General features: G+C 35.8%; 1 protein-coding gene across 1 annotated transcript in view; it reads left to right on the forward strand.

Moving 5' to 3' along the window:
* Positions 1 to 26,082, forward strand: part of ATP6AP2 (ATPase H(+)-transporting accessory protein 2) — a 188,601-nt gene that overhangs the window by 131,861 nt on the left and 30,658 nt on the right. Inside the window, exon 7 of the mRNA XM_090397902.1 lies at positions 3,316 to 3,432. Coding sequence (XP_090254028.1) covers positions 3,316 to 3,432 — 117 coding nt within the window. The remainder of the gene's footprint in view (positions 1 to 3,315; positions 3,433 to 26,082) is intronic.

Raw genomic sequence — 26,082 nt, forward strand, 5'->3', positions numbered from 1 at the left:
TTAAAGGACACAAATGCTGTCCAGATATTTGTATAATCATCTTTTATTAGTGTTTTTGATAAAGATGTTTTGAACTGTTGGTTCTCATCAAAGATCAGGCAGAAACCTTAAGTGGGCAAGAGTCCTCATTCATCACTAAAGCAATCCAATGGTCAGAGAATTGTATTTTACGCAAGTGAACTCTCGGTCAATGCATAAATTGTAACTATCCAAAAAATAAAAATAACAAAGCCTAAGATTTAATTTCAACGATGTCAAATGAACAGAAATATAGAATATTAATAGGTTTCAGTTTTTAAAACTTTCAAAGTTTCTATGTTTCCTCCAACTATGAAATAAGGATGGCTCTTTAATATTTCTCTCTATTTAATAATTTCTATCTATTGAGCAGAATGAAACTAAATATCATATTCAAAAGAAAAGTATGTGAGAAACAATCAGAAGAAGCTGAAGGCTTTATTTCAGCCCAAAACTAAATTGCTTTCACTTTCAACTCCCCTGTATGAGTGTCCTGAACAGCATGTAGATATTGCTGTTAACAATAACATAGTCAATGAAACTTCTTATTTCTTGTGTCATCTGTAAATATTAAATTGTGGATCTTGATGTTGGAATGTAGTGTTAACAATAATTATTTCCAGGTCCTGAACAAATCTAGAAGATACTTAGCATTATTATTAGCTTTGCTCTTTTCTCCAAATTTCCTCAAAACATTTCTGTACATTTAGTATTCATTTCCTATTCTGCTCTTCAGATCACCAACAAGGAACATCTTTTCCTTTTATTTTGTCATCTGCCTTATTTAATGAATCAAAAAGTTCTTTCACTTCTATGGGACAAATAAGCACAAATAAATAAGGATAAATAGGCACAAATAAGTTTTATATCCAGTTCTTTATTCTGATGTTTGCTGACATTGCTCTACTTGATATTGCCTGCCATTCAAGATAATTGTTTTCATGTTTAATGTTAAATACTTTATCTACTCTCTTTCCCGATCATTATTGCTTGAACATAATGTCTTATAAAGATTATTTAGGCCCCCACCTGTTTTTGTTTCACTAATACCATTTATCCTTTCCTTCATACTTACATGGTGATCAAAATACAATACTTCATGAAAATTATGGAAACTACCATTCGACGTTTCGACCTTCACATTAAGGTCATCATCAGGACCATCTACATCATCTATATGGTATGCTAAAGTTACTGACCAACTGTTAAACCTATTGGCCTGACTTCTGGTGGAAAAAAAAAAAACCCTTACTACATCAAAGCTAGAGTCCTGTTATTATTATTATCTATTAGGTTACAAATTACAAATTAAATTAAGCTGGAGAGCAACATTTTCACACAAAAAAATTACAGTAAGTTACAGGTGCAATAGATGCAATAAACTGCAAGATGTGCCAATGGGGGGGGGATCCTCTAAGGATTCCCCCCACCATTAAGTTTAACAATTTTGGAGAAGCAGGCCTCTCAGATCACACTCTTAACACCCTACACCAAATTGATTGGAAAAGTACTTGTTCTTTACATCATACAAAAACCTTGTTACAGAAACAGCCTTATGACACAGTGCAGTCTTGCTGAAAGAGACAATGATCAGTTCTGTAGAAGCAGTACAAAGTAAGAAGCATTGTCCAGAATGTTCATATACTTCTTCGAGTTCACTGTTCGTGTCACCACAAACAGAGGTCCAAGGCTGAACCAGGAAAAACAGGATCATACCATCACACTGCCATCTCCAAATTTCTTAGTTGTGGTTGTGCACTCTGGGAAGGAACATTCACCAGGCATCTGGCACACCCATCCATCTGCTCAGTAGAGGGTATATTGTAATTGGTCTCTCCATAACACAGCTTTCCATGTATCTGCATCCCACTGTATGTGCTCACTCACCATTTTTCATACTTCACTAAAGAAGATGCTGCATGTTTGTTTGGATAATATAGGACTTGCATATACGTTCTATATACGTTCTATACATTCACTGACCCCTTGTACAAGGCATCAGTGAACGTATAGCAAAAGCTTTAAAACCACTGAATATTTTTGTTGCCTTTCGACCGTTTAGAAAAATCTCCACCTTTCTCACTTCTCCTAATGACAAGCTTCCACATCTTAATCATCCAGGTGTCTACCAGATTCCGTGCTCTTGTGGATTATCTTATTTCGGACAAACGGGAAGATCTGCCTCTATTCGGCTAGAAGAACACCAATCTTATATTGAATACTTTAAACCTGAAAAGTCTGGACTTTCTGAACATGCCATCTTCACTAGACACAGAGTTCATTGGAGAAAGACAAGAGTTCTTCACAAAAGTCAGTTTCTCATGGAACGCCTTTATAAAGAAACGTGAAACTCTACTTCATTCTCCTAACTTAAATAGATCCGACGGCTTACGTCTATCCCCTTTATGGGAGATAGTACTTTACAAATCAGCTAATCTTTCCTAACTTTTTATTGTATTATTATTATTTTTTTTATTTTTATTTTTTTTTTTAGGAAAGTTATTGACCTTTTTAGTTATCTTACACCAGCTACTTAGGTGGCGCTTTTTGGAATTGTCAGTTAGTGTTTAATTTTGAGCTTAATGTACTGATTATACTATTAAATAATCTTTCTACTTGAGTTTTTTCCGTTATTTATTTTGTATCCACAGGAGATCTTGTTAGCTGGATGTTTTTGGATTGTCAGGATCTGTATACTCTGGATGTTATCATTTCCATGAATGGCAGTAGGCTTGAAATTTCTGTGATGCTTATAGTTGCATGTCTGGCACTATTTATCATACTTCACTTAGTTTTGCTGTGGGACTATCATCATGTTGAATTACATGCACCGTACATGTACAATCCCCTGGGTATTTGCATACCTGCTTGTTATAATCTAGAACAGATATGTAGTATATTTTAAAGGTGTAGATTCCACAGATGTTGGGAATATATCTAATAGATTATCTGCCGCATATGTTTTATTTAGTATCTTTTGCAGTATGTCCTCATTTTCACCCCCCCCCCCCCAATATATATTCAGTAACAGTGATTAAAATAATAAGCCTGAATTATTAAAAAAAAAAGGCTGATTTTAATATCTAAGAGGAGCTGGAAATAATGCAGTAGGTATAGTAAGTATTTATTGCAGGATAAGTGTTTATTAGAGAATATTGTTAATTTCATATGCACAAAAAAAAAATCTACTGGGGACAGTGATAAGTGTCTTCATTGTGATTGTGGAGAGTGATATATGCAATGAGTGAATTTATTAATATTTTTTATACTGAATTTTTTTTTTTTTTTTCTTTGTAGGTGCTCATTGTGTTCAAACATATCTATGGTGATGACACAATTGTTTCTGTAATAACAGAGAGTGATCATCTTGCATCTCCTCACAAAGGACGTAATCTTCTGGCATATGCAACTGAGGTTGGTAGTTTAGTTGCTAGCATTATTTTATAAGCTGTAAATTAGGTTTCTTAGAAGCATTTGACTTCAAATTTTCCATGCAATACTTTATTTTGTATTGCATGGAAAATCCATAATTGTTTCATGTATGCATCTTAGCCCATCCATATGTACTGAAATGCATAATGGCTTAACCTTTCTTGGCTGGGATATTCACATAATAAACAAAACACAAAAGTAACAAATGCAGAGCTAACTTATGTTTATTCATTTTATGAGCATTATCCATTTATCATAATATCACCCACTGACATTGTTGCTTTTTGAAGCAAGTATTTTTTTTTTTTTTTTTTTTTATGGTAATCCCATGCACAATAGGTTGTTCAGCCTAAAGTACACTAGTATTGTAGATGGACAGAAAGATGATAATAAAATGTACTCTTTAGGAAATACATAAGACAGGACTGTTCTAAAAGACAGCAGTAGAAGGTACAAATGAAGATGTGTTCCATGAATTTGTAGTTGAACTGCATAGGGGGGGGGTGTTGAACCAGCTACACACATTCTAGTATATTTGGGAGGGGGGGAAAATTATTGATGCCAATTTTGATGAATAGTGCTCATGGACACTGTTTATCAGAATCGGCATCACTTTTTTTTGTGAAAGAGAGTGGAGGAAATTAGTGAGGGAGAGATCATTAATCACTCAAATTTCTCTCTTCTGTACTGAATTTAGCATTTTTAGGGAGCTCTTAGAGGCACCACCCCAAATTTGAGAATAGTATTCATTGGTTGGTCAAATTACGATTTGTTTTAGCTGTGAAGAAGTGAAGTAATGCCTTGTGTGTGAGTGAGTGAGAGAGAGAGAGAAACTAATTTTTTGGTTGCTGAGGAAGTGATATATGAATGTTAATGCCACATGAGAGAGTTTAGGTTAGAGTAGAAAGGAAAAATCTCATCTTGTCTAGGTTTTGGTTGTTGGTCTTGCAACAAAGCAAGGGAATTTTTGGTGATTGCTGTATTGCAAGACTTGTGAGATGATAAAGAGGATATGAATACTCTACTATCATTAGCATTATTGTGTATTGGATTTGCAGTCAACTGGAGAATGTCATTGATATGTGGATGGAAGATGGTACATTAAACAGAGTTCTGGAGTAAACCAGCATTAGATATAATTTGAAGATGAAGACTGGTCCACCATCACATGTAATGTGCGTCCAAAGAGAAAGCTGGCAACCCAGTTGCAGGAGTCAGAAGACATATTATATGATGGGAGCTTAGCTTAACAGTGACGATTCGTCCATAAGGGCTGCAGGACTGCATCGAATGCAGCTCCAGTGTTGAGTATAATAGCCAGTACTACTTGCTGGAGCTGTATTCAATGTAGCCCTTATGGACGTACCGGCACTGGAGCTTAATTGGCTGTTCCAAACCTGATCGAATGCCTGAGAGATATCAAGAGCAACTACTTGAGATTCCCTAACTCTTTCATGGCATTTTTGTCCAAGGGATAACATAATCAAAATTCCCTATTGGTTAAAGTTGTGTTAATGGTTTTCTTTATTACCATAAAAAATTACTGAAGTAAGTGAATCAAGGTGCAGATAAGGGACAAGAATTTAAACTGGAATGGAGATTAAATGTTTCCATACCAATAAGAGGTCTTTTAGTGAAATGTTCAGTGTAATGTTTGAATCAGGTAACTGAAAATTAATTTTACCAAGGAAATGATGCATTGAAGTCATGAAGGTTCTCCCACTTGGTATCTTTTTATTATTTATTTAGCATATGGTTAAAAATACAAGAAATTGATATGCAGTATAGATTGGACAATTCAGTTAACAAGTTGATAGTACTCTTTGAGAGCAAGTGCAAGTTCCTGAGGCCTTCAGGCATTTGTGCATGTGTGTGTGGGGGGAGTGAGGAGTCATCATTGATATAATGCTTAGTCTGTCTGCACAGCATGCCATGCAAAGGAATGACTGAAATTCCGTACAGATGTGGTAAGTGAGCACACCAGCCTTGTCCATTGCTAAATTTGTTTAGCTAGCTTGAGAGTTGTTGAGGTAGATTGAAAATCCTAGAGGTTTGACAGTTGAATCTGTGATGACAATGATCACATGGCTGTTACTCCATGGAAGAAGAAATCTATACTAAGTTGCGGTCTGAATTATGTAAAGGACAAATAACTTCTGTAATATACTTCGTGAAGGGTCAGTAGTAAGAAAGAGATCTAGAGTGTTTCAATAGTGGTTAGTGTTACCTGGTATTCTACGTTATGGCACACAAAAAAAAAAAAAACAGTACTGAATAACTACATCGATATGTGTTATGGAGTAAATGCATTTATTAACAAAGAAATATATGTTTACACATGATGATATGTACAGCCACAACTATTGGTGGGACAGGTCGAATAAAACATTAATGATGCTAGATTACGTGCTCGAAATGGGCACCTTGTCTTTCAAGACAGGTTTTGCAGCGCATGTGAAGGTTCTCTGTCATCTTGGAGAACAAGGGTTGGGACATTTACTGGATGTATTATGTAATTTTATCCCTTAGTTCATCTAGATCTGCAGGCAGTTCATGGTAGAATATCCATTCCTTCAACATATCCCAAACATCAAGTGATGTGAGATCAGGAGAATGTGACGGGTACAAGAATTCTGTGAACCTTGAAAAGAGCCTCCCGGGGAAGTGTTCTGATAAATAGGCTCTAGAACCACATCATGTGTGACAGGTTGCTCCATCCTGTTGGAATACCTGTTCATGAAATGGAATGTTTTTTGCACGACGCATCCTATGCAAATCAACACATTCTCAATGTAGCATTTGCTTTTCAAGGACACGGTTACACCACCCTCTTCAGTGAAGTAGGGCTCAGTTATGCCATGGCTGGAAACCTACACAATGTGGTGACCTTCTCGCTGTGAATAGGTTTCTTTTGGACAAATTCAGGTCTCGAGAAACCAAGAAACCTTGTCTGTTTCTTGGTTTCTTAGGCCTGTCTGTTTACATGACTGCTTAGGTGGAAATGTGCTTCATCCGAGAACCGGACATTATGGAGAAAGGACAGATCTTCATGACCAGCACACATGCATAGTATTCCTGCCATGCAGCACTGATCCACCTGAATGGCATATGAAAAGGCATCCAGCTTCTTAAGGATTCTCTGTAGTGACTGCCTAGGTATCCCAAGTTTTACCACTGTTCAGCATTGACTGCATTTCAGAGACTATAACACTTGCTTCAGCACACGCCTGTGATTCTCATTTGTGTTAACAGTTTGTGGTCTCCTCTAATGCCAACACTCCTGGTACATCAAAATCTCTCACTTAGGGCAATGATGACACTATTGCTTTGGGCATGCTTACAAAAACGACAAACAAACTGCTCATAAACATGTCGTAGGCTTGGACCATTTGCTTTACCATCTCTGCATGAATGAAAATTATGCTCAACAATAAACATCTTTTCTTCCAACATGAACACCATTGCTACAGCTAAATGTAATGCGTAGACTCTACACGTGCTCTTCTATTAAAGCGCATGCAGTCAAACGGCATATCTTATAGCGCACATCCGAAGGGAGTGTCGAAGTTCAGTACTGTTTTTTGCACCATACCTAGTAGATGTGTGGACAATTTGCATAAGTTGGTAGGGTTTGAAAAATTTGTTCAAACTCACCAGTCAGGCAAATATCTCACTAGTTATATGTCAGCCTGGATGGAATATCACGGTTACTTAATATATCGTAGTCCTGTGTTCAGTTTATAAGCTTTTCTTAATACTACGGCTAATTTTTATCCTATGTAATATCAGTGTTGAACAAAATATGCTAACCACTTATATATTAGTCTATTTATTAGTGTTATTCCATATGAAAAAAACACTAGTATATTTTATCAGCAAAACATGAATATTTATTATTTGTTCTTTATTTATACACAAGGTCATTTATTCATTTCTAGTTTAACTGTTATAATACAGTATATTACTATAAAGATTAGAACTAAAATTATTCTCATGAACACTTATACAAAAAAAAAGGGGGGGGGACAATTTTTTCTGTTCTATCTCATGTTAGTGGCTTTATGGAGTGAAGCAGCACTTTGTAAGGATTAAAAATATTTAATTCTTTCAGTATTTCATCTGTCACTGAGACATGGTCAGGTAGTGCAATATGAGACTTGTAAGCCACTCACCAAGGCAATGCAAAACTAAGTGAAACATGTGGACAAAAGACTAGAGTCATAAATAGGTGTGGTATCCTCTGTGGGTACCTGTAGGCAGCAGCCTAGAATGTAAACTAGTATCTCGAAGTGTTAGTGTTTCCCATTATTCAAATTAGTCTTATTTTTGAGAACAGCTACAGATTCTAAAAACAGTCTTTCTCTTCTAAATTTACTGCTTAAAGCATGGTGGTCTTTTTACAGTTGATTCTCTCAGCCGTATACCAAAGCATGGTCTGATGGACCATAGTCATGACTGCAAATTTGTGTGTGTGTGCGCATGCATGTATGTACGTGGGTGTGTGTATATGTTTTTCCATGCAGATGGTTTTCTGTCCATAGTAGGCCAACTTACATCAACAAAAACCTCTATGTGCAATTTGTATTACCTTTGTGTGTCACAAGTCACATATTGTACTCACTGACAATGTCTCAGTAAACGAGATGAATATTGGAAGAATTAAATATTATTTTCAATCTTTGCTCATTACTGTTTCACTCCTTAAAGCCTCTAACATGAGTTTTTCCCAGCTTTTAAGCTTTAACACACTTAGTATTTAAGCTTTTGCTGACCTGGTTGGCTGGGTGGTTAGTATACCCACTCTCCAACTAACAGGCTGCAGATTCGAATCCCGCCATGGACATAGATATGATTGTCTTTATGTGGGAGATGAACTTCATTGTCCAGTATGAGATCCCCCCCCCCCCACCCTCACTTAAGGCCTGAAGTGACTTGAAAAAGTTACATGTTTGGTCTCTAGAGCAGGGTTTCCAGACTGTAAAAAATAAATTTAAAAAAAAATACCAAAAAATGTATAAAATCAATAAAAATAGAAAAAAAAATCCTTTGCCTACCCATGGTATAAAATGCACTGTAAATGTACAAATAACCTTTCGTAGGTTGGAACAACATAAAAAAAATGAAAATGCTCCTATAGAACCCCTGAGGAGTTTTTTATAGCACATTTTGTTGTAGAGCATTTAGGGTAAAAATATTGACCTGCCCACTCCATTTCCATAAAACCAATGAAATAGCAGAAAGAGAAAAAAATTCACAAGTACTAAAACAAAAGAAAGTAATGGGAAGTAAAGAAAATCGCAGGAAACAATAAAGGAAATGGTAGGAAATTGTATGTTAAGGGCAGAACACAAACAATTGTCAGGAAACATACGTAAAGGACACAAAATAACAACATACAAAGTATAAATGCAAACAATAATGGAAGTAATAAGAAAAAACTAGAAGAGTACAAAATTATAAAAATTAAACTCCAGAATTAACATTTAAATTTTATAATGTTATGTGCCATCCAGTTATTTTTGACTCATGGTGATCCTGTGAACAAAGGCTCTCCATTACACTTGGCCTCTTGTACTTTCTTTCAGTAATTGTAAGTTCAAGTTGGTAAGTTCTTTTATGTTGTCCATCCAGCTCTTTTGTGGTCTTCCTCTTCTTCTCATTCCCTTGATCTTCCCCATCATAATTGCTTTTTCCAATTATTCATCAGCTCACGTACTATGACCAAAGAACATCAACTTCTGTTTAGCAATCATCACCTCCATGGAGCATTCTGTCTTTATATTCTCTAAAACCTTCTTATTAGTCATTCTTGCAGTCCATGGGATTCTTAATGTTCTCCACACCCATAATTTAAATGGATCAATTCACTTTCTTCTTAATAATACAGCTTTCATTCCATACATACAATTCTAACTTTCGTGGCCTTACACTTCTATCTTTCATAATTTTTGTCAGGTTTAACATCACTTTTTTCCCCCTCATCACTATCATTCTTTTAATTTCATCTTCATGTTTACCATCATTTCTGATTCTGGACCCCAGTAAATTATAATTAAGTCCAGCTTTATTAATTTCCATCTTAACCAATAGAATGAACCTCTCCAGATTTTCTTTAGTTTCTGCTATTGAGGATTGTATCATCTGAATATATTAAATTATTTATTTTTCTGCCACAAATCTTAATTCCAGCTGATTCTTTGTCTAAATCAGCCATTCTCATAATATATTCACAATACGAGGGTGGTCTGAAAAGTTCTCGGCCTCGACCATAGATGGCAACACTATCAGCAAGATTTTTTTTTTCTAAGTTGGTACATCTGTCATAAGCATCCATGTCAAATTGCAAGTCATTCTATCACGTAGTTTGTTTTATACAGCTAGGCTAAAGCAAAAGTGTTGTCTGTATTGTATCCCTTGAAATAGATAAAATTGAGAATCATGCAGCTATCAAATTCTTTGAAAAAGAAGGTTTAACGCCAAAAGAATTTCATTTGAAGTTCATAAAAGTTTCTGGGCACTCTTCTCCTTCGTCAATTCTTCTTCGTCAATTCTCCTTCTTTCGACAATTAAGAAATGGGCTGCCAAGTTTAAACGTGGCCGTAACAGCCTTGAAGATGATCCACGTGAAGGGCATCCAAAAAGTGTAACAACACCAGAAATCATTGATGAAGTGCACGATATGGTATTGGATGACCAGCGAGTCAAAGTGCATGAAATTGCTGAGACTATAGGCATTTCAAAAGAATGTGTAGGATATATTTTGCATGAAGAATTGCAAATGAAAAAGCTTTGAACAAGATGGGTGCTGCACTTGCTCACAACAGATCAAAAGTGCAGCATTTTAACAAGAATAAAACTGATTTTGTGCGTCAATTTATTACTATGGATGAGACCTAGATTTACCATTACATACAAGAATCCAAATAGCAGTCAAAACAGTGGACAGAAGCTGGTTGTTCAGCACCAAAGAAGACAAAGTCAGTTCCATCAGTGTTTTGAAATGCTAAATGCATTTTGTTTATTAATTATCTTGAAAAGGGTAAAACAATAACGAGGGATATTATTCCGTTCTTTTAACCAGACTAGACGAAAAAATTCGTGAGAAGAAAAGACCTGGTTTGCAGAAAAAAAAAATTATCTTTCTTCAGAACAATGCACCTGTCCACAAAGGTGTTTTGGCAATGGGAAAATTAAGGGATCTGCACTATGAATTGTTGGAACATCCACCCTATTCCCCAGATTTGGCTTCCTATCTCTTCCCAAAACTAAAATTCGTCCTTGCTGGTCAGCGTTTTTCTTCGAATCAAGAGGTGATTGCAGCTGTAGAGGGGTATTTTGCAGATCTTATTGAGAACCACGAACCACTACAAGGATGGGATAATGGTGCTGGAGCATTGCTGGAATAAATATATTAGTCTTAAGGGAGACTATGTTGAAAAATAAAAATAATTTTGAAATTATAAATTTGTTTTTTCATTATTAGGCCGAGAACTTTTAAGACCACCCTCGTAAATATTAAAAAGGTATGGCAACAGTTTACAACCCTGCCGCACCTCCTTTTCCACTTGAAAACTGTCTGTTTTTCCAAAGACTATTTTTACTGAAGCTTCTTTGTTGTCATACAGCTCTTTTATCAAGAGAATTAGATGTTCAGGTATTCCCAGTGATCTCATTACGATCCACAGTCTGTTGTGATCCACACATTCAAAAGCTTTCTTACAATCAATAAAACAGATGAATACTTTCTTCTGAAATTCTTTTTTTCTTTTCATAATCCATTTCATGTTTGCTATTTGGTCTCTAGTTCCTCTGTGTGCAGTCTGTTCATGATCATCATTTTCCTGATATGTACCCTCAAAGGGTGTTCAACTTACTATGACAGCACACATGATTAAATTTAAATTATTACTTAATCACTTATCAACAGTTTTCCTCCAAATGAGTATTACTTGTGAACACTCCAATATTATCATATCTAACATTTTGTGCTTCTAAGCTTCTGACTGAATCAATCTTCCTAGACCTTGGCCTTCCTCTGGGTCTTTTTTCCTGCCATCTTGGCATCAAAACACCTGTTTTGCTAACCTTTCCTCACTCATTCTATGTAAGTAGCCACACCACCTTAGATTAGCTCTCCTGACACATTCTTGAATACCAATCATGAGTTTTTTCCCCACAGAACCCTCATATCTGTGGTCTCTAGTCTTTGATCAAGCTTTATTTCTAACCCAACTCTCAGATCCATAACAAAACTGGTTTGAATACTGTCTTGTATATTGCTAGTTTGGTTTTGGCTAATTTCTCTCTTATTCCATATAAATTTATTCAACTGGCATCCACCATGCTAGATTTGCTTACTCTGTTGTCTGTTGATTAATTTTAATGGTAAGGATGAGAACAGAGACTGATAAGAAAATAACTATTTATTCAGTTATTGCTGATATTTTTCTGGTATTCTATCCAGCATCTTCAGAGCACAAAAACGGTTTATTACGGTATGCAAAACCAATCCGGTATAACAAGGGGACTAGTTTGAACAATTGTAACATACAACACAAAGACTTAAAGTCCTAATTAGGTGCCATCTATGTTGGGGAAATACAATAAAAATAAAAATAAAATAAATAAAAAAAAACAGAGAGAAAGCATCTATTAATTAGGTTCTTAAGATGACTTTCTCCCAAATCTTTGGCAAATTTATACAGCCATACTTGTTGAGGTTTGGAGTATGTTTCAAGGCTTCTGTTGATTCCAAGAACAGCTCTCTGACTTATAACAACTTCTGTGCAGTACTTTTTTTTTTTTTTCCCAATTGATCCTGTGTGCAGTTGTGGCCAAGGCATGGTCTGCTAGATCCAACTTGCCATAGTGATACTGCTGGATGTATTTTTTGTGTTCAAGACAGATGTCCCCAGTTCTTCCTGTATGTTCATAGTAGGCTCAATCACATGAACAGGACACTTCATAGACTCCTGGATGTGATAAAGAAGAGATTCTGTCCTTGGGTGAATGGATGAGAGTTGCCAATTTGACATACAGTATAAATATGGTGTGTAGATGATAAGCACTCTACATATCTTTTCAGATGTACCCTGAATGTATGGGATGGTGACAGTTTTGCTGTAGTCTTCTGTGTTAGACAGTGGGGGGTATTTCTGGGGAGCATTTACTATTTAGTCTATCTTATGGGGATTATAGCCATTGGCTAAGAAGGTGTGATGTAAGTGAGAGAGTTCAACAATGAGAGCATTATCATTGGAACAAATTGTTCTAGCTCTGTGTATTAGTGTTTTTAGGATACCATACTGTTGAGATGGGTGATGGTTTTTGCAAATATCTCCCTGCATGTGTGGGTTTTCTATGAACTGAAAATGGAACCATCTGGAAGACGTGTGATTAGTGTATCCAGGAAGGGCAGATATTCATTAGCTTCCAGTTTCATTGTAAAGTGAATTTTTGGGTGTTGGCTATTTAAATGAGCTAAGAATGTATCCAGTGTATCTGGGTCATGTGACCAAATAGCCAGCACATCGTCGACATAGTATAGCCAAAGCACTGGTTTGAGAGTGGCTGTGGTGATAGCTAGCTTTTCCAAGTGCTCTATGTAGAAGTTTGCTAAAGGAGGGAGCATATTGCTGTCCCATGTAATTGTTTTTATATTTTCCCTTTCCATGTAAAATAACCTGCAGATGCTGTGAATTTAAAAAGTTCAGATATCATCATCATCATCATCAAATTCCTGCCATGTACCCTCAAGGGGTGTACAGGATATGACAGTACTACATGAACAAATTACATCATTACTAACTTCCTATCTACAATTTTCCTCCAAATCAGTCTGTTACTTGTCAAGACTACAACATTATCAGATCTTATATTTCTATCGTCTAAGGTACTTTGTACCGTATCAATAAACCTATATCTTGGTCTTCCTCTGGGTCGTTTTCCTGCCAACCTGGCAGAGAACACTTGTTTTGCTAATCTTTCCTCTCCCATTCTATTTAAGTGACCATACCACCTGAGATTAGCTCTGCTGACGCATTCCTGGATGCTGACAAAGTCAAGTTCTTTCCTAATATCCTCATTTTTAATATGATATTGCCATTGATGCCATCTGTTCACGCCTCTAATCTTTCTCAGGACTCTCATATCTGCGGTCTCTAGTCTTTGGTCAAGTGTTTTACTTCTGACCCAGCTCTCAGATCCATAAGTTAAAACTGGTTTGAACACTGTCTTATATACAGCTAATTTAGTGTTCCGACTAATTTCTCTCTTATTCCATATGAGTTTATTCAATTGACTTCCTACCATACCAGCTTTGCTGATTCTGTTGTCTATTTCTATATTTAATTTACCATGGGCAATTTGGGATTTAGCCGACCAAATTGTATTCTTATTGGTTAAACCAAAATATAGAATGATGGTACAATATGACAAAATTTCATGCCGGCTGGGCGTCGCCCGGTTAAACAAGGACTCCGTTGTTTTCGCCAGGGAACCAGGGTGAACAGCGAAAAGTCAGCTATTGGAACAAATCTGAAAATAAACCCCAACTCAACATCACCAGAGTTAAAGATCGGTACTATCAACGTAAGAAGCCTCAATGGCAAAGAAATGGAGCTAGCTGAGGAATTAGATAAGTACCAGATCGACATAATAGGGGTAACTGAAACAAAAAAGACCAAAACTGGTGAGATCTTTCGGAGCAATAAATACAAAATGTTATATTCAGGCAATGACAATCAAGGAAAAGAAGGAGTAGCCATAGTATTCAACACAAAATACGAGGCTAATCTTCTTGAATGGCAGTCAGTCTCAAGCAGAGTAATGTGGGCAAATATGAGAATGGGGAACTGGACAATGAGACTTATTTGTGCCTATGGTCCCACAGAAGGTTCTACTAAGGTAGAATTGGTAGAATTGGAGGAATTTTTTGAGGCTTTAGAAAAAGCAACTGACACAATGAAAAATGAAAAGTTGGTCCTTGTTGGGGATCTAAATAGCAGAATAGGAAATGATTGTGAGACATACAAAAATATTTTGGGAAAATTTGGAGAAAAGAGCAAAGCTAATAATAATGGCAAATACCTGTTGGATTTCTGCTCAGGACATGGACGGGTTATTACTAACACCATGTTCCAACATAAAAATGTGCACAAATTCACATGGAGAGAAGAGGCTAGGAATAAGAAAAGTCTCATTGACTATGTTATTGTTGATAGTGATGTTTTCTCTCTGGTGCAGGACACCAGAGTGTACAGAGGATTTGAAATTGGAAGTGATCACTATTTAGTCTTGAGCAGGATAAAATTGAATTTCATATTGAAAAGAATAACATGTAAGAAAGTTTTAAAGCAAATAAAAGTTGAGCAGCTCTCAGATGTGAGCTGTAGATTAAAATACACAAAGATTATTGAAGAAAAAATGAAAGAGTTTGAGAACAGGAATCAAACCTTGGAGATTCAGTGGCAAACTCTGAAGAAAACATGATTGATTCTGCCAGAGAGGCATGTGGTGAGGTTGTCTGTAAGGATAAAAAAATCAGAACTCCCTGGTGGACACAGGAAGTTAAAGAGGCAGTGAAGGAAAAGAAGAAAGCATATCAAAAGTTCCTGGCAAATAAGTCAGCTTGTGCTCTTAGAGAATACAGAGACAAATGTAAGAAAGCTAAACACTGTGTAAAACTAGTAAACAAAAGTCATGGGAGGACTTTGGCAAGAATATAGAAAATAAATATCAAGAAGGTGGCAAAATATTCTGGAGGTTGTTGAAGAAGTTTAAGAATGGAGGAAAGAGTGCTATAAAAGGAATTAGAGATGATAAAGGTGACATGAAAATGGGAGAAAAAGATATCCTTGAAGTATGGAGTAATTACTTTGAAAAACTGCTAAATGAAACAAGCAGTGATGACAGCACAGTGGTAAAAAACACTGACCAGGCATGCAGTCAGGAATACATATCCATACTTGAAGTAGAAAAAGCCATCAAAGGCTTGAAATGTGGAAAGGCAGCAGGAGTAGATGATATTCGACCAGAAATGCTGAAGTATGGTTTTATAAGAGTGTTACAGTGGCTGCACTGCATAGTTCAGAAAGCCTGGACAGAGGGACGAATTCCCGATGATTGGAGTAGAGCTCTCATAGTACCCATATATAAAAAGGGAAATAAAACTGCATGTGAGAATTACAGAGGTATTTACCTACTGAGTGTTCCTGGCAAGATCTATGCAAGTATACTTGAGAAACGGTTGAGAAGAATTGTGGAAGAAAAGCTTGGTGAAGAACAAGCTGGATTCATGCCAAATAGAGGCTGTCAGGATCAGATCTTCACTTTACGACAAATAGTCGAGAAAGCATGGGAATATAACAAAGATCTGTATTTAAGTTTTGTCTATCTGGAAAAGGTATATGACAAGGTGCCAAGAGAGAAGCTATTCAATACCCTGCAGTTATATGGTGTCAATGGGGCATTATATCAAGCAATACTTAGTCTTTATTTGAGTTGTAAGTTAGCAGTTAGAATTGAAGGAAGTACAGGAAGATGGTTTAATGTTAAATCTGGTATGAGACAAGGATGTACATTATCCCCTCTGTTATTCATTATCTATATGGATCACATTATGAAGGAAAGTGGTATTAAACATGATATCAAAATTGGAGATGTTAATGTCAGCTCTTTGCTTTATGCGGATGATGTTATACTTCTAAATAAATCCGCTACAAGTCTGCAAGATTCTCTGACTAAATTGAATAGCTTGTAATAGATATGGTATGAAGGTCAGCAATAAAAAGACAAAGACAATGAAAATAGGCAGAATCATTGAAAATGTCAACTGTGTTGTGAATGGAGAACCTGTGGAACAAGTAAAACATTTCAGCTATTTAGGCACAATTTTTACTGAAGATGGTAAATTAAATATAGAAATAGACAACAGAATCAGCAAAGCTGGTATGGTCGGAAGTCAATTGAATAAATTCATATGGAATAAGAGAGAAATTAGTCGGAACACTAAATTAGCTGTATACAAGACAGTGTTCAAACCTGTTTTAACTTATGGATCTGAGAGCTGGGTCAGAAGTAAAACACTTGACCAAAGACTAGAGACTACAGAGATGAGAGTCCTGAGAAAGATTAGAGGCGTGAACAGATGGCATCAATGGCAGTATCATATTAAAAACGAGGATATTAGGAAAGAACTTGACATTGTCAGCATCCAGGAATGCGTTAGCAGAGCTAATCTCAGGTGGTATGGTCACTTAAACAGAATGGGCGAGGAAAGATTAGCAAAACAAGTGTTCTCTGCCAGGTTGGCAGGAAAACGACCCAGAGGAAGACCAAGATATAGGTGGATTGATATGGTACAAAGTGCTTTAGACGATAGAAATATAAGATCTGATAATGTTGGAGTGTTGACAAGTAACAGACTGATTTGGAGGAAAATTGTAGTTTGGAAATTAATAATGATGTCATTTTTTTCATGTAGTACTATCATATCCTGTACACTCCATGAAGGTACATGGTAGGAATTTGATGATGATGATCGTCACTAAAACTCGTGCTTAAGTAGCTGAAATGTTTTACTTGTTCCACAGGTTCTCCATTCACAACACAGTTGACATTTTCAATGATTCTGCCTATTTTCATTGTCTTTGTCTTTTTATTGCTGACCTTCATACCATATCTATTACAACAGCAATTGAATTTAGTCAGAGAATCTTGCAAACTTGTAGCAGATTTATTTAGAAGTATAACATCATCTGCATAAAGCAAAGAGCTGATATTAACATCTCCAATTTTGATATCAGGTTTAATACCACTTTCCTTCATAATGTGATCCATATAGATAATGAATAACAGAGGGGATAATGTACATCCTTGTCTCACACCAGATTTAACATTAAACCATCTTCCTGTACTTCCTTCAATTCTAACTGCTGACTTACAACTCAAATAAAGACTAAGTATTGCTTGATATAATGCCCCATTGACACCATATAACTGCAGCGTATTGAATAGCTTCTCTCTTGGCACCTTGTCATGTGCCTTTTCCAAATCGACAAAACTTAAATACAGATCTTTGTTATATTCCCATGCTTTCTCGACTGTTTGTCGTAAAGTGAAGATAAGTTCAAATATATCAGATAAAAAGTTCAAATAATTTGAACACCTTATTCTTTTATGAGTTGGTGGGATCCCGATCTATGATTTTGTATGTTGACCGATCTTGTAGAAGTGTGTGCATTTTGCTCTCGTATTCGGTTGAATTCATCACCACAGTTGCATTCCCTTTGTCAGCTTTGGTTATAACAATGTGGTTATTAATGTGTTGCTCTTTTAGAGCTACACAACATGTATGGCTGTATGAATTTGCCAAAAATTTGGGAGACAGTCATCTTAAGACCTAATTAATACCTGCTTTCTCTCACTGTTTTTTTTTTCCCTCAATATAGATGGTGCCTAATAAGGACTTTAATCTTTTGTATTGTACGTTACAATTGTTCAAACTAGTCCCATTGTTATACCAGATTGTTGTTGTTTCGTATACTGTAGCAGATTTTTTGTGCTCTGAAGATGCTGAATACCAACAAAATATCAACACTAAGTTAATAAATAGTTAATTCCTTATCAGTCTTCTCATCCATACCATTAACATTAATCAACAATGACGAATACATAAGCCTTTTTGCACATTTATTCTGTTGTCTATTCCAGATTTAATTTGCCATCTTCACTAAAAACTGTGCCTAAAGAGCCGAAATATTTTACTTGTTCTATAGGATCTCCATTCAGAATGCAGCTGAAGTTTTCTGTGCTCCTGCCTATTTTCATAGTTTTGGTCTTTTTATTGCTGATTTTCATGCCAAATTTGTTACAGCTGTTATTCAATTTAATTAAAGAATCCTGGAGACTTGCACTAGATGTGTTTAGGAGTACAGCATCATCTGCTTAAAACAAAGAGCTAAGTTTGACATGTCAAATTCTAATATTCGGTTTAATGACACTTTCTTTCATAATGCAGTCCATATACGTGATGAATAAGAGTGGAGATAATGTGAATCCTTGTCTAATACCTGATTTTACATGAAACCATCATTCTGTATTTCCTTCAATTCTAACTGCTGACTTACAACATAAAGTATTGCTCTGTACAATCTTTACAATGTTCCATGTACCCTATATAATTGTAGTGTTTTGAAGCACTTTTCTCTGAGCATCTTGCCATGTCCCTTTTCCAGATCTGTAAAATTTAAGTACAGATCCTTGTCAGGTGTCTGTGATTTCTCAATTCTATTAATTAATAAATTAAATAGTAATCCCATTACTATTTGCCATAAAGTGAAAATCTGATTTTGACAATCTCTGTTTGTCCTGAACCCAGCTTGTTTTCTCCAAGTTTCTCTTCTACAGTCTTTCTCAACCTCTTTTCAAGTATGCTTGCTTAAATCTTACCTAGAACATTTAGTAGAAAAATTCCTCTGTAATTCTCACATTCAGCTTTATTCCCTTTTTTTTTTATAGATGGGAACTATGAGAGCTCCACTCCAGTCATCTGAAATTCGACCTTCTGACCAGGCCTTCTTATACAGTGTAGCCACTGCAAAACTTTTATACCTCCATACTTAAGCATTTCTGGACAAATATCATCTACTCCAGCTACCTTTTCACATTTGAAGTTTTTGATGTTTTTTTTCCTACCTGAATTCCTCTTTTTCTACTCCTTTTTGCATTCCTCGTGAAAATTTTCTAGTACAGTTCTGTCAATGCTTGTTTTATTTAAGTCTTTCAAAGTAATCACTCAGACATCTAGGATAGGATATCATTATTTTCAGTTTTCATATCACCTTTATCATCTTTGATTCTTTTTACAGTAGTCTTTACTCCTTTTGAGTTTTTTGAATAGCCTTCAGAACATTTTGCCACCTTCCTGATAGTTATTTTCTATATTCTTAGCAAAGTCTTCCCATTACTTTTGTTTAGCTACTTTTACACATAGTTTAGCTCCCTTATATTTTTCACTGTATTCTTTTAGTGAATCTGCTAGTCTGCACCATTAAATTCAAAAATAATCTAAATATTTTAGCAGTCAGTTAACTTTGTATTTGTTCACCTTATTTACGAGTGATAAACATCAGTCTGTATTAGTCAGCCTGAGGGAAGGGGAAAAGTGATTAACACAGCTGGTGTGATTATAAGCGTCATACTTGGATAGAGAACCATATGATGTGAGCTGGAATAAACAGTTACTGTTCTTAAAACTGGAAATTAAAGAAATATTGGCCAACATATATTTCTTTAATTAAAAGTTTAAGTAAAAGTTACAAAATTTATTTGGCTAACAGTTCATTTTATATCTGAATGTGTTGTTAATCAATTAAGAAATATTAAATTTCTCATTTAGATTTGACATAATTGTTGATTTTAATGGTACATTCTGCACATTTAATTCATTATGAAGATTTTTATGTAATCGACATTAAGTTTTTATTATTATTATTACATGACACCTCCAAGGAGTCCAAAGACTTGTTGAAGGAGGACACCTACTCTGCAACTCTCTGTCTCCATCACTCGATCCACAAACTACAGTGACCCACATCATCTACACCAATGCCATATACTGCCCACAACCACTAGTATTTTAACAGACAATCACATACATCCATGCCCATGGCAGGATTCGTATACCTGCAGCCTTTTGGCTGGAGAGTGGATATACTAACCATTCGGCCAACCAGGCCAGCAGTTAGTGTAACGTAAAGTTATTGTAACATTTTGAAATTTATTATGTTAATTCTAGATTTTCATTTTTATAATTTCATAACATTCTAGTCCTTTCTTGTCTCTATTACTGTTTGCATTTGTAGTTTTTCCTCACTTTTGTATGCTTTAGGTATGGTTCCTGATAATTCTTTGTGTTCTGTCATCAATGTATGATTTTGCGCCATTCCTTTTGTTCTATATATCACATTTTCTTTATTTTTATTTCCCATGATTTCCTTTCTTTTATTTCCGGAGATTTTACCTTAGCAATTTGTGGTCAGCATAAAAGTGTCTACTGATCATCTTTTAAGAAGTTCAGTTTGCTGTTTGTGGGTTTTAAACTTACGCTGTTTGTAATATGAGCTGCAAATAGCATTGGTTCTTTGGGACTTAGGCTGAAATTTTTCATAGTTTGTTGTAGCACATCATTTTGTTATAGTGATATTCATTATAGAACATGCCTATTGAATAAATGGTTAATGGACAAGGCCAGTGATATATAGTGCAGTGCCAACCAAGAAACCAATTTAAAAACATTCAGGTTGCATTTTTTTCTGGATAAGCATAAAGAAATTATATGTAAATCAGTAATACTTTTTTTTTAATATCCACTATTAATCAGGTGCTAAAGGGTCAAAGCTGTATAATTGAGAGGAGACCTCCACATAGCCTTTAAAAGAATGCAGAGAACTGACAGGGCTTCTGACCTGATGTCCAATCCTCACCTTCTCGTGGTGCACCCTGTTGGGTATCTACCTGGATACTGAACGAACGAGGATGGGCTGACAGTTTGGGATTTAGCCGACAAAATTATATTCTTATTGGCTTAAACCAATATACAAAATGATGGTACAACATGACAAAATTTCATGCCGGCTGGAGTGTCGCCCAGTTAAACAAGGCCCCTGTTGTTTTCGCCAGGGAACCAGGGTGAACAGTGAAAAGTCAGATACTGGAACAAATCTGATAGCACACCCCAACTCAATATCACCAGAGTTAAAGATCGGTACTATCAACATAAGAAGCCTGAATGGCAAAGAAATACAGCTAGCTGAGGAATTAGATAAGTACCAGATCGACATAATAGGGGTGACTGAAACAAAAAAAAAAAAAAAATGGTGAAATCTTTCTGAGCAATAAATACAAAATGCTATATTCAGGCAATGACAATCAAGGAAAAGAAGGAGTAGCCATAGTATTCAACACAAAATACAAGGCTAATCTTCTTTAATGGCAGCCAGTCTCAAGTAGAGTGATGTGGGCAAATATCAGAATGGGGAATTGGACAATGAGACTTATTTGTGCCTATGGTCCCACAGAAGGTTCTACTAAGGTAGAAGTGGAGGAATTTTTTGATGCTTTATAGAGAAAGCAACTGACACAATGAAAAAGGAAAAGTTGGTCCTAGTTGGGGATCTAAATAGCAGAGTAGGAAATGATTGTCAGGCATACAAAAATATTTTGGGAAAATTTGGAGAAAAGAGCAAAGCTAATAATAATGGCAAATACCTGTTGGATTTCTGCTCAGGACATGGACTGGTTATTACTAACACCATGTTCCAACATAAAATTGTGCACAAATTCACATGGAGAGAAGAGGCAAGGAATAAGAAAAGTCTCATTGACCATGTTATTGTTGATAGTGATGTTTTCTCCTTGGTGCAGGACACCAGAGTGTACAGAGGATTTGAAATCGGAAGTGATCACTATTTAGTCTTGAGCAGGATAAAATTGAATTTCATATTGAAAAGAATAACATGTAAGAAAGTTTTAAAGCAAATAAAAGTTGAACAGCTCTCAGATGTGAATTGTAGACTAAAATACACAAAGAATATTGAAGAAAAAATGAAAGAGTTTGAGAACAGGAACCAAACCTTGGAGATTCAGTGGCAAACCTTGAAGAAAACCCTGATTGATTTAGCCAGAGAGGCATGTGGTGAAGTTGTCTGCAGGATAGAAAAATTAGAACTCCATGTTGGATACAGGAAGTTAAAGAAGCAGTGAAGGAAAAGAAGAAAGCATATCAAAAGTTCCTGGCAAATAAGTCAGCTTGTGCTCTTAGAGAATACAGAGACAAATGTAAGAAAGCTAAACAGTGTGTAAAACTAACTAAACAAAAGTCATGGGAGGACTTTGGCAAGAACATAGAAAATAAATATCAAGAAGGTGGTAAGATATTCTGGAGTTGTTAAACAAGCTTAGAAATGGAGGAAAGAGTGCTGTAAAAGGAGTTAGAAATGATAAAGGTGGCATGAAAACAAGAGAAAAAGATATCCTTGAAGTTTGGAGTAATTACTTTGAAAAACTACTAAATGAAACAAGTAGTGATAGCACAGTGGTAAAAAAACAGTCAACAGGCATACAGTCAGGAATACATATCCATACTTGAAGTAGAAAAAGCCATCAAATGCTTGAAATGTGGAAAGGCAGCAGGAGTAGATGATATTCGACCAGAAATGCTGAAGTATGGTGGTATAAAAGTCTTACAGTGGCTGCACTGCATAGTTCAGAAGGCCTGGACTGAGGGATGAATTCCTGATGATTGGAGTAGAGCTCTCATAGTACCCATATATAAAATGGGATATAAAACTGAATGTGAGAATTACAGAGGTATTTACCTACTGAGTGTTCCTGGCAAGATCTATGCAAGTATACTTGAGAAACGGTTGAGAAGAATTGTGGAAGAAAAGCTGGGTGAAGAACAAGCTGGATTCAGGCCAAATAGATGCTGTCAGGATCAGATCTTCACTTTACGACAAATAGTTGAGAAAGCATGGGAATATAACAAAGATCTGTATTTACCGTATTTTCCGGTGTATAAGACGCACTTTTTAACTTAAAAATTCATCTTAAAAATGGGGTGCATCTTATATAATGAAGGTAAAGATTGTATAATGAAGGTAAAGATTGTTTCCTCTTTTTAAAGTCATACGCACTCCCTTTTATGTTCCAAGATCTTTGTAGGCGGTTAATGGTGCAATCAAATTGATGCGTGACCTTCACGTGACTTTTAGCGCGTCATTGGCTAAGAACGGGGAGTCCCTATTCAAGTTTCATAATATCTTATCCGAGTAATCAGTTACCGATGTTTATCAGTATTGAGTTGAGATATTTTGTGTTCAGTTTGATATTTCCCTGTAAATTTTAATGATTGAAAAAAACAGGCGACATTCATATTCCTCAAGTTACAAATTGCAGATTGTAAAATATGCAGAAGAACATGGGAATAGGGAGGCTGAAAGACATTTTGGACCTCTGCCTACAGAAAAAATGATTAGAACTTGACGTGGTCAGAAGGAGATTTTGTACAATTTGCTTAATGAAAAGCGCGCAGAATGTGGAAAAATTGTGAAGTGGCCAGAACTAGAGACCAAAGTTTTGAAATGGGTGCAAGAAAATCGGCAAAATGGCATTGCCATGTCAACAAAAATGATTCGTACACATGCAGTCAAAGTAGCTTGTGAGCGTAACATTGAAGATTTTAAAGGTGGTGCGTCATGGTGTTACCGTTTCATGAAATGCAGTGGACTTTATATGCGTACAAAAACAAAAATCAGTCAAAATATGCCAAAAGAATATGAAGACAAAATTATTTCTTTTCATAAATATGTGATTCAACATCAAAAAAATTACAATTTTGAAATGGTTTAAAGTTCAGGTTTTTTCCAGAAAATTGTATTAAATTTCTTAGGTGCATCTTATACATAGGAGCGTCTTATACACCAGGAAATACGGTAAGTTTTGTCGATCTGGAAAAGGCATATGACAAGGTGCCAAGAGAGAATCTATTCAATACGCTACAGTTATATGGTGTCAATGGGGCATTATATCAAGCAATACTTAGTCTTTATTTGAGTTGCAAGTCAGCAGTTAGAATTGAAGGAAATACAGGAAAATGGTTTAATGTTAAATCTGGTGTGAGACAAGGATGTACATTATCCCATCTGTTATTCATTATCTATATGAATTACGCTATGAAGGAAAGTGGTATTAAACATGATATCAGAATTGGAGATGTTAATGTGTGCTCTTGGCTTTATGCGGAAGATGTTATACTTCTAAATAAATCCACTAGAAGTTTGAAAGATTCCCTGACTAAATTGAATAACTGATGTAATAGATATGGTATGAAGGTGTCAGCAATTAAAAGACAATGAAAATAGGTAGAATTGTTGAAAATGTCAACTGTGTTGTGAATGGAGAACCTGTGGAACAAGTAAAACATTTCAGCTACTTAGGAACAATTTTTAGTGAGATGGTAAATTAAATATGGAAATAGACAACAGGATCAACAAAGCTGGTATGGTAGGAAGTCAATTGAATAAATTCATATGGAATAAGAGAGAAATTAGTCAGAACACGATTTTTAGTAAAGATGGTAAATTAAATATAGAAATAGACAACAGAATCAGCAAAGCTGGTATGGTGGGTAGTCAATTGAATAAATTCATATGGAATAAGAGAAAAATTAGTCGGAACACTAAATTAACTGTTTACAAGACAGTGTTCAAACCAGTTTTAACTTATAGATCTGAGAGCTGGGTCAGAAGTAAAACACTTGACTAGAGACCACAGATATGAGAGTCCTGAGAAAGATTCGAGGTGTGAACAGGTGACATCGATGGCAATATCATATTAAAAACGAGGATATTAGGAAAGAACTAGACATTGTCAGCATCCAGGAATGTGTTAGCAGAGCTAATCTCAGGTGGTATGATCACTTAAAAAGAACATTCAAGTGTTCTCTGCCAGGTTGGCACCCAGAGGAAGACCAAGATATAGGTGGATTGATATGGTACAAAGTGCCTTAGACGATAGAAATATAAGATCTGATAATGTTGGAGGCTTGACAAGTAACAGACTGATTTGGAGGAAAATTGTAAATAGGAAGTTAGTAATGATGTAAATTTTTCATGTAGTACTATCATATCCTGTACACCCCTTGTGAGGGTACATATCAGGAATATGATGATGATGACTATTAATTAGATTTCACATATTCCATTATTGAGTATGAATTAAACCATTTCAATTGCAATCATTAAAATAGTAATTTCTAATGACCAGTATTCCATGTTGGGTGTAGTAGGATAAAACTATTAAAAAACTATGAAGGTGGTCTGAAAAGTACTCGGCCTCGACCATATATTGCAATACTGTCAGCAAGATTCCTTTTTCTAAGTTGGTACATCTGTCATATGCATCCATGTGAAATAGCATGTCATTCTATCAAGAAGTTTGTTTTATACATCTGTCTGAAGCAAAAGTGTTGTCTGTATCCCTTGAAATGGATAAAATTGAGTATCGTGCTGTTATAAAATTCTTTGTAAAAGAAGGTTTAATGCCAGAAGAAATTCATTTGAAGTTCATAAAAGTTTCTGGGCACGCTTCTCCTTCGTTTTCGACAATTAAGAAATGGGCTGCTGAGTTTAAATGTTGCCGTACCAGCCTTGAAGATGATCCACATGGAAGAACATCTAAAAAGTGTAACAACACCAGAAATCATTGAAAAACAGCACGATATGGTATTGGATCACTGGCGAGTCAAAATGCGTGAAAGTGCTGAGACTATAGGAATTTCAAAAGAATGTGTAGGATATATTCTGCATGAAGAATTGCAAATGAAAAAGCTTTGCACAAGATGTGTGCCGCACTTGCTCATAGCAGATCAAAAAGCACTCGCATGAAAATCTCTGAACATTGCTTGAAGCATTTTAAAAGAATTAAAACTGATTTTGTGCATCGATTATTACTATGGATGAGACTTGGATTCACCATTACACACCAGAATCCAAACAGCAGTAAAAACAGTGGACAGAAGCTGGTCATTCAGTACCAAAGAAGACAAAGTCAGTTCCATCAGCAGTAAAG

The sequence above is a fragment of the Typopeltis vanoorti genome, chromosome 9 (genome assembly GCF_054136105.1).
Source record: "Typopeltis vanoorti isolate ZY-2024b chromosome 9, IOZ_Tvanoo_1.0, whole genome shotgun sequence".
Lineage (NCBI taxonomy): Eukaryota > Metazoa > Arthropoda > Arachnida > Uropygi > Thelyphonidae > Typopeltis > Typopeltis vanoorti.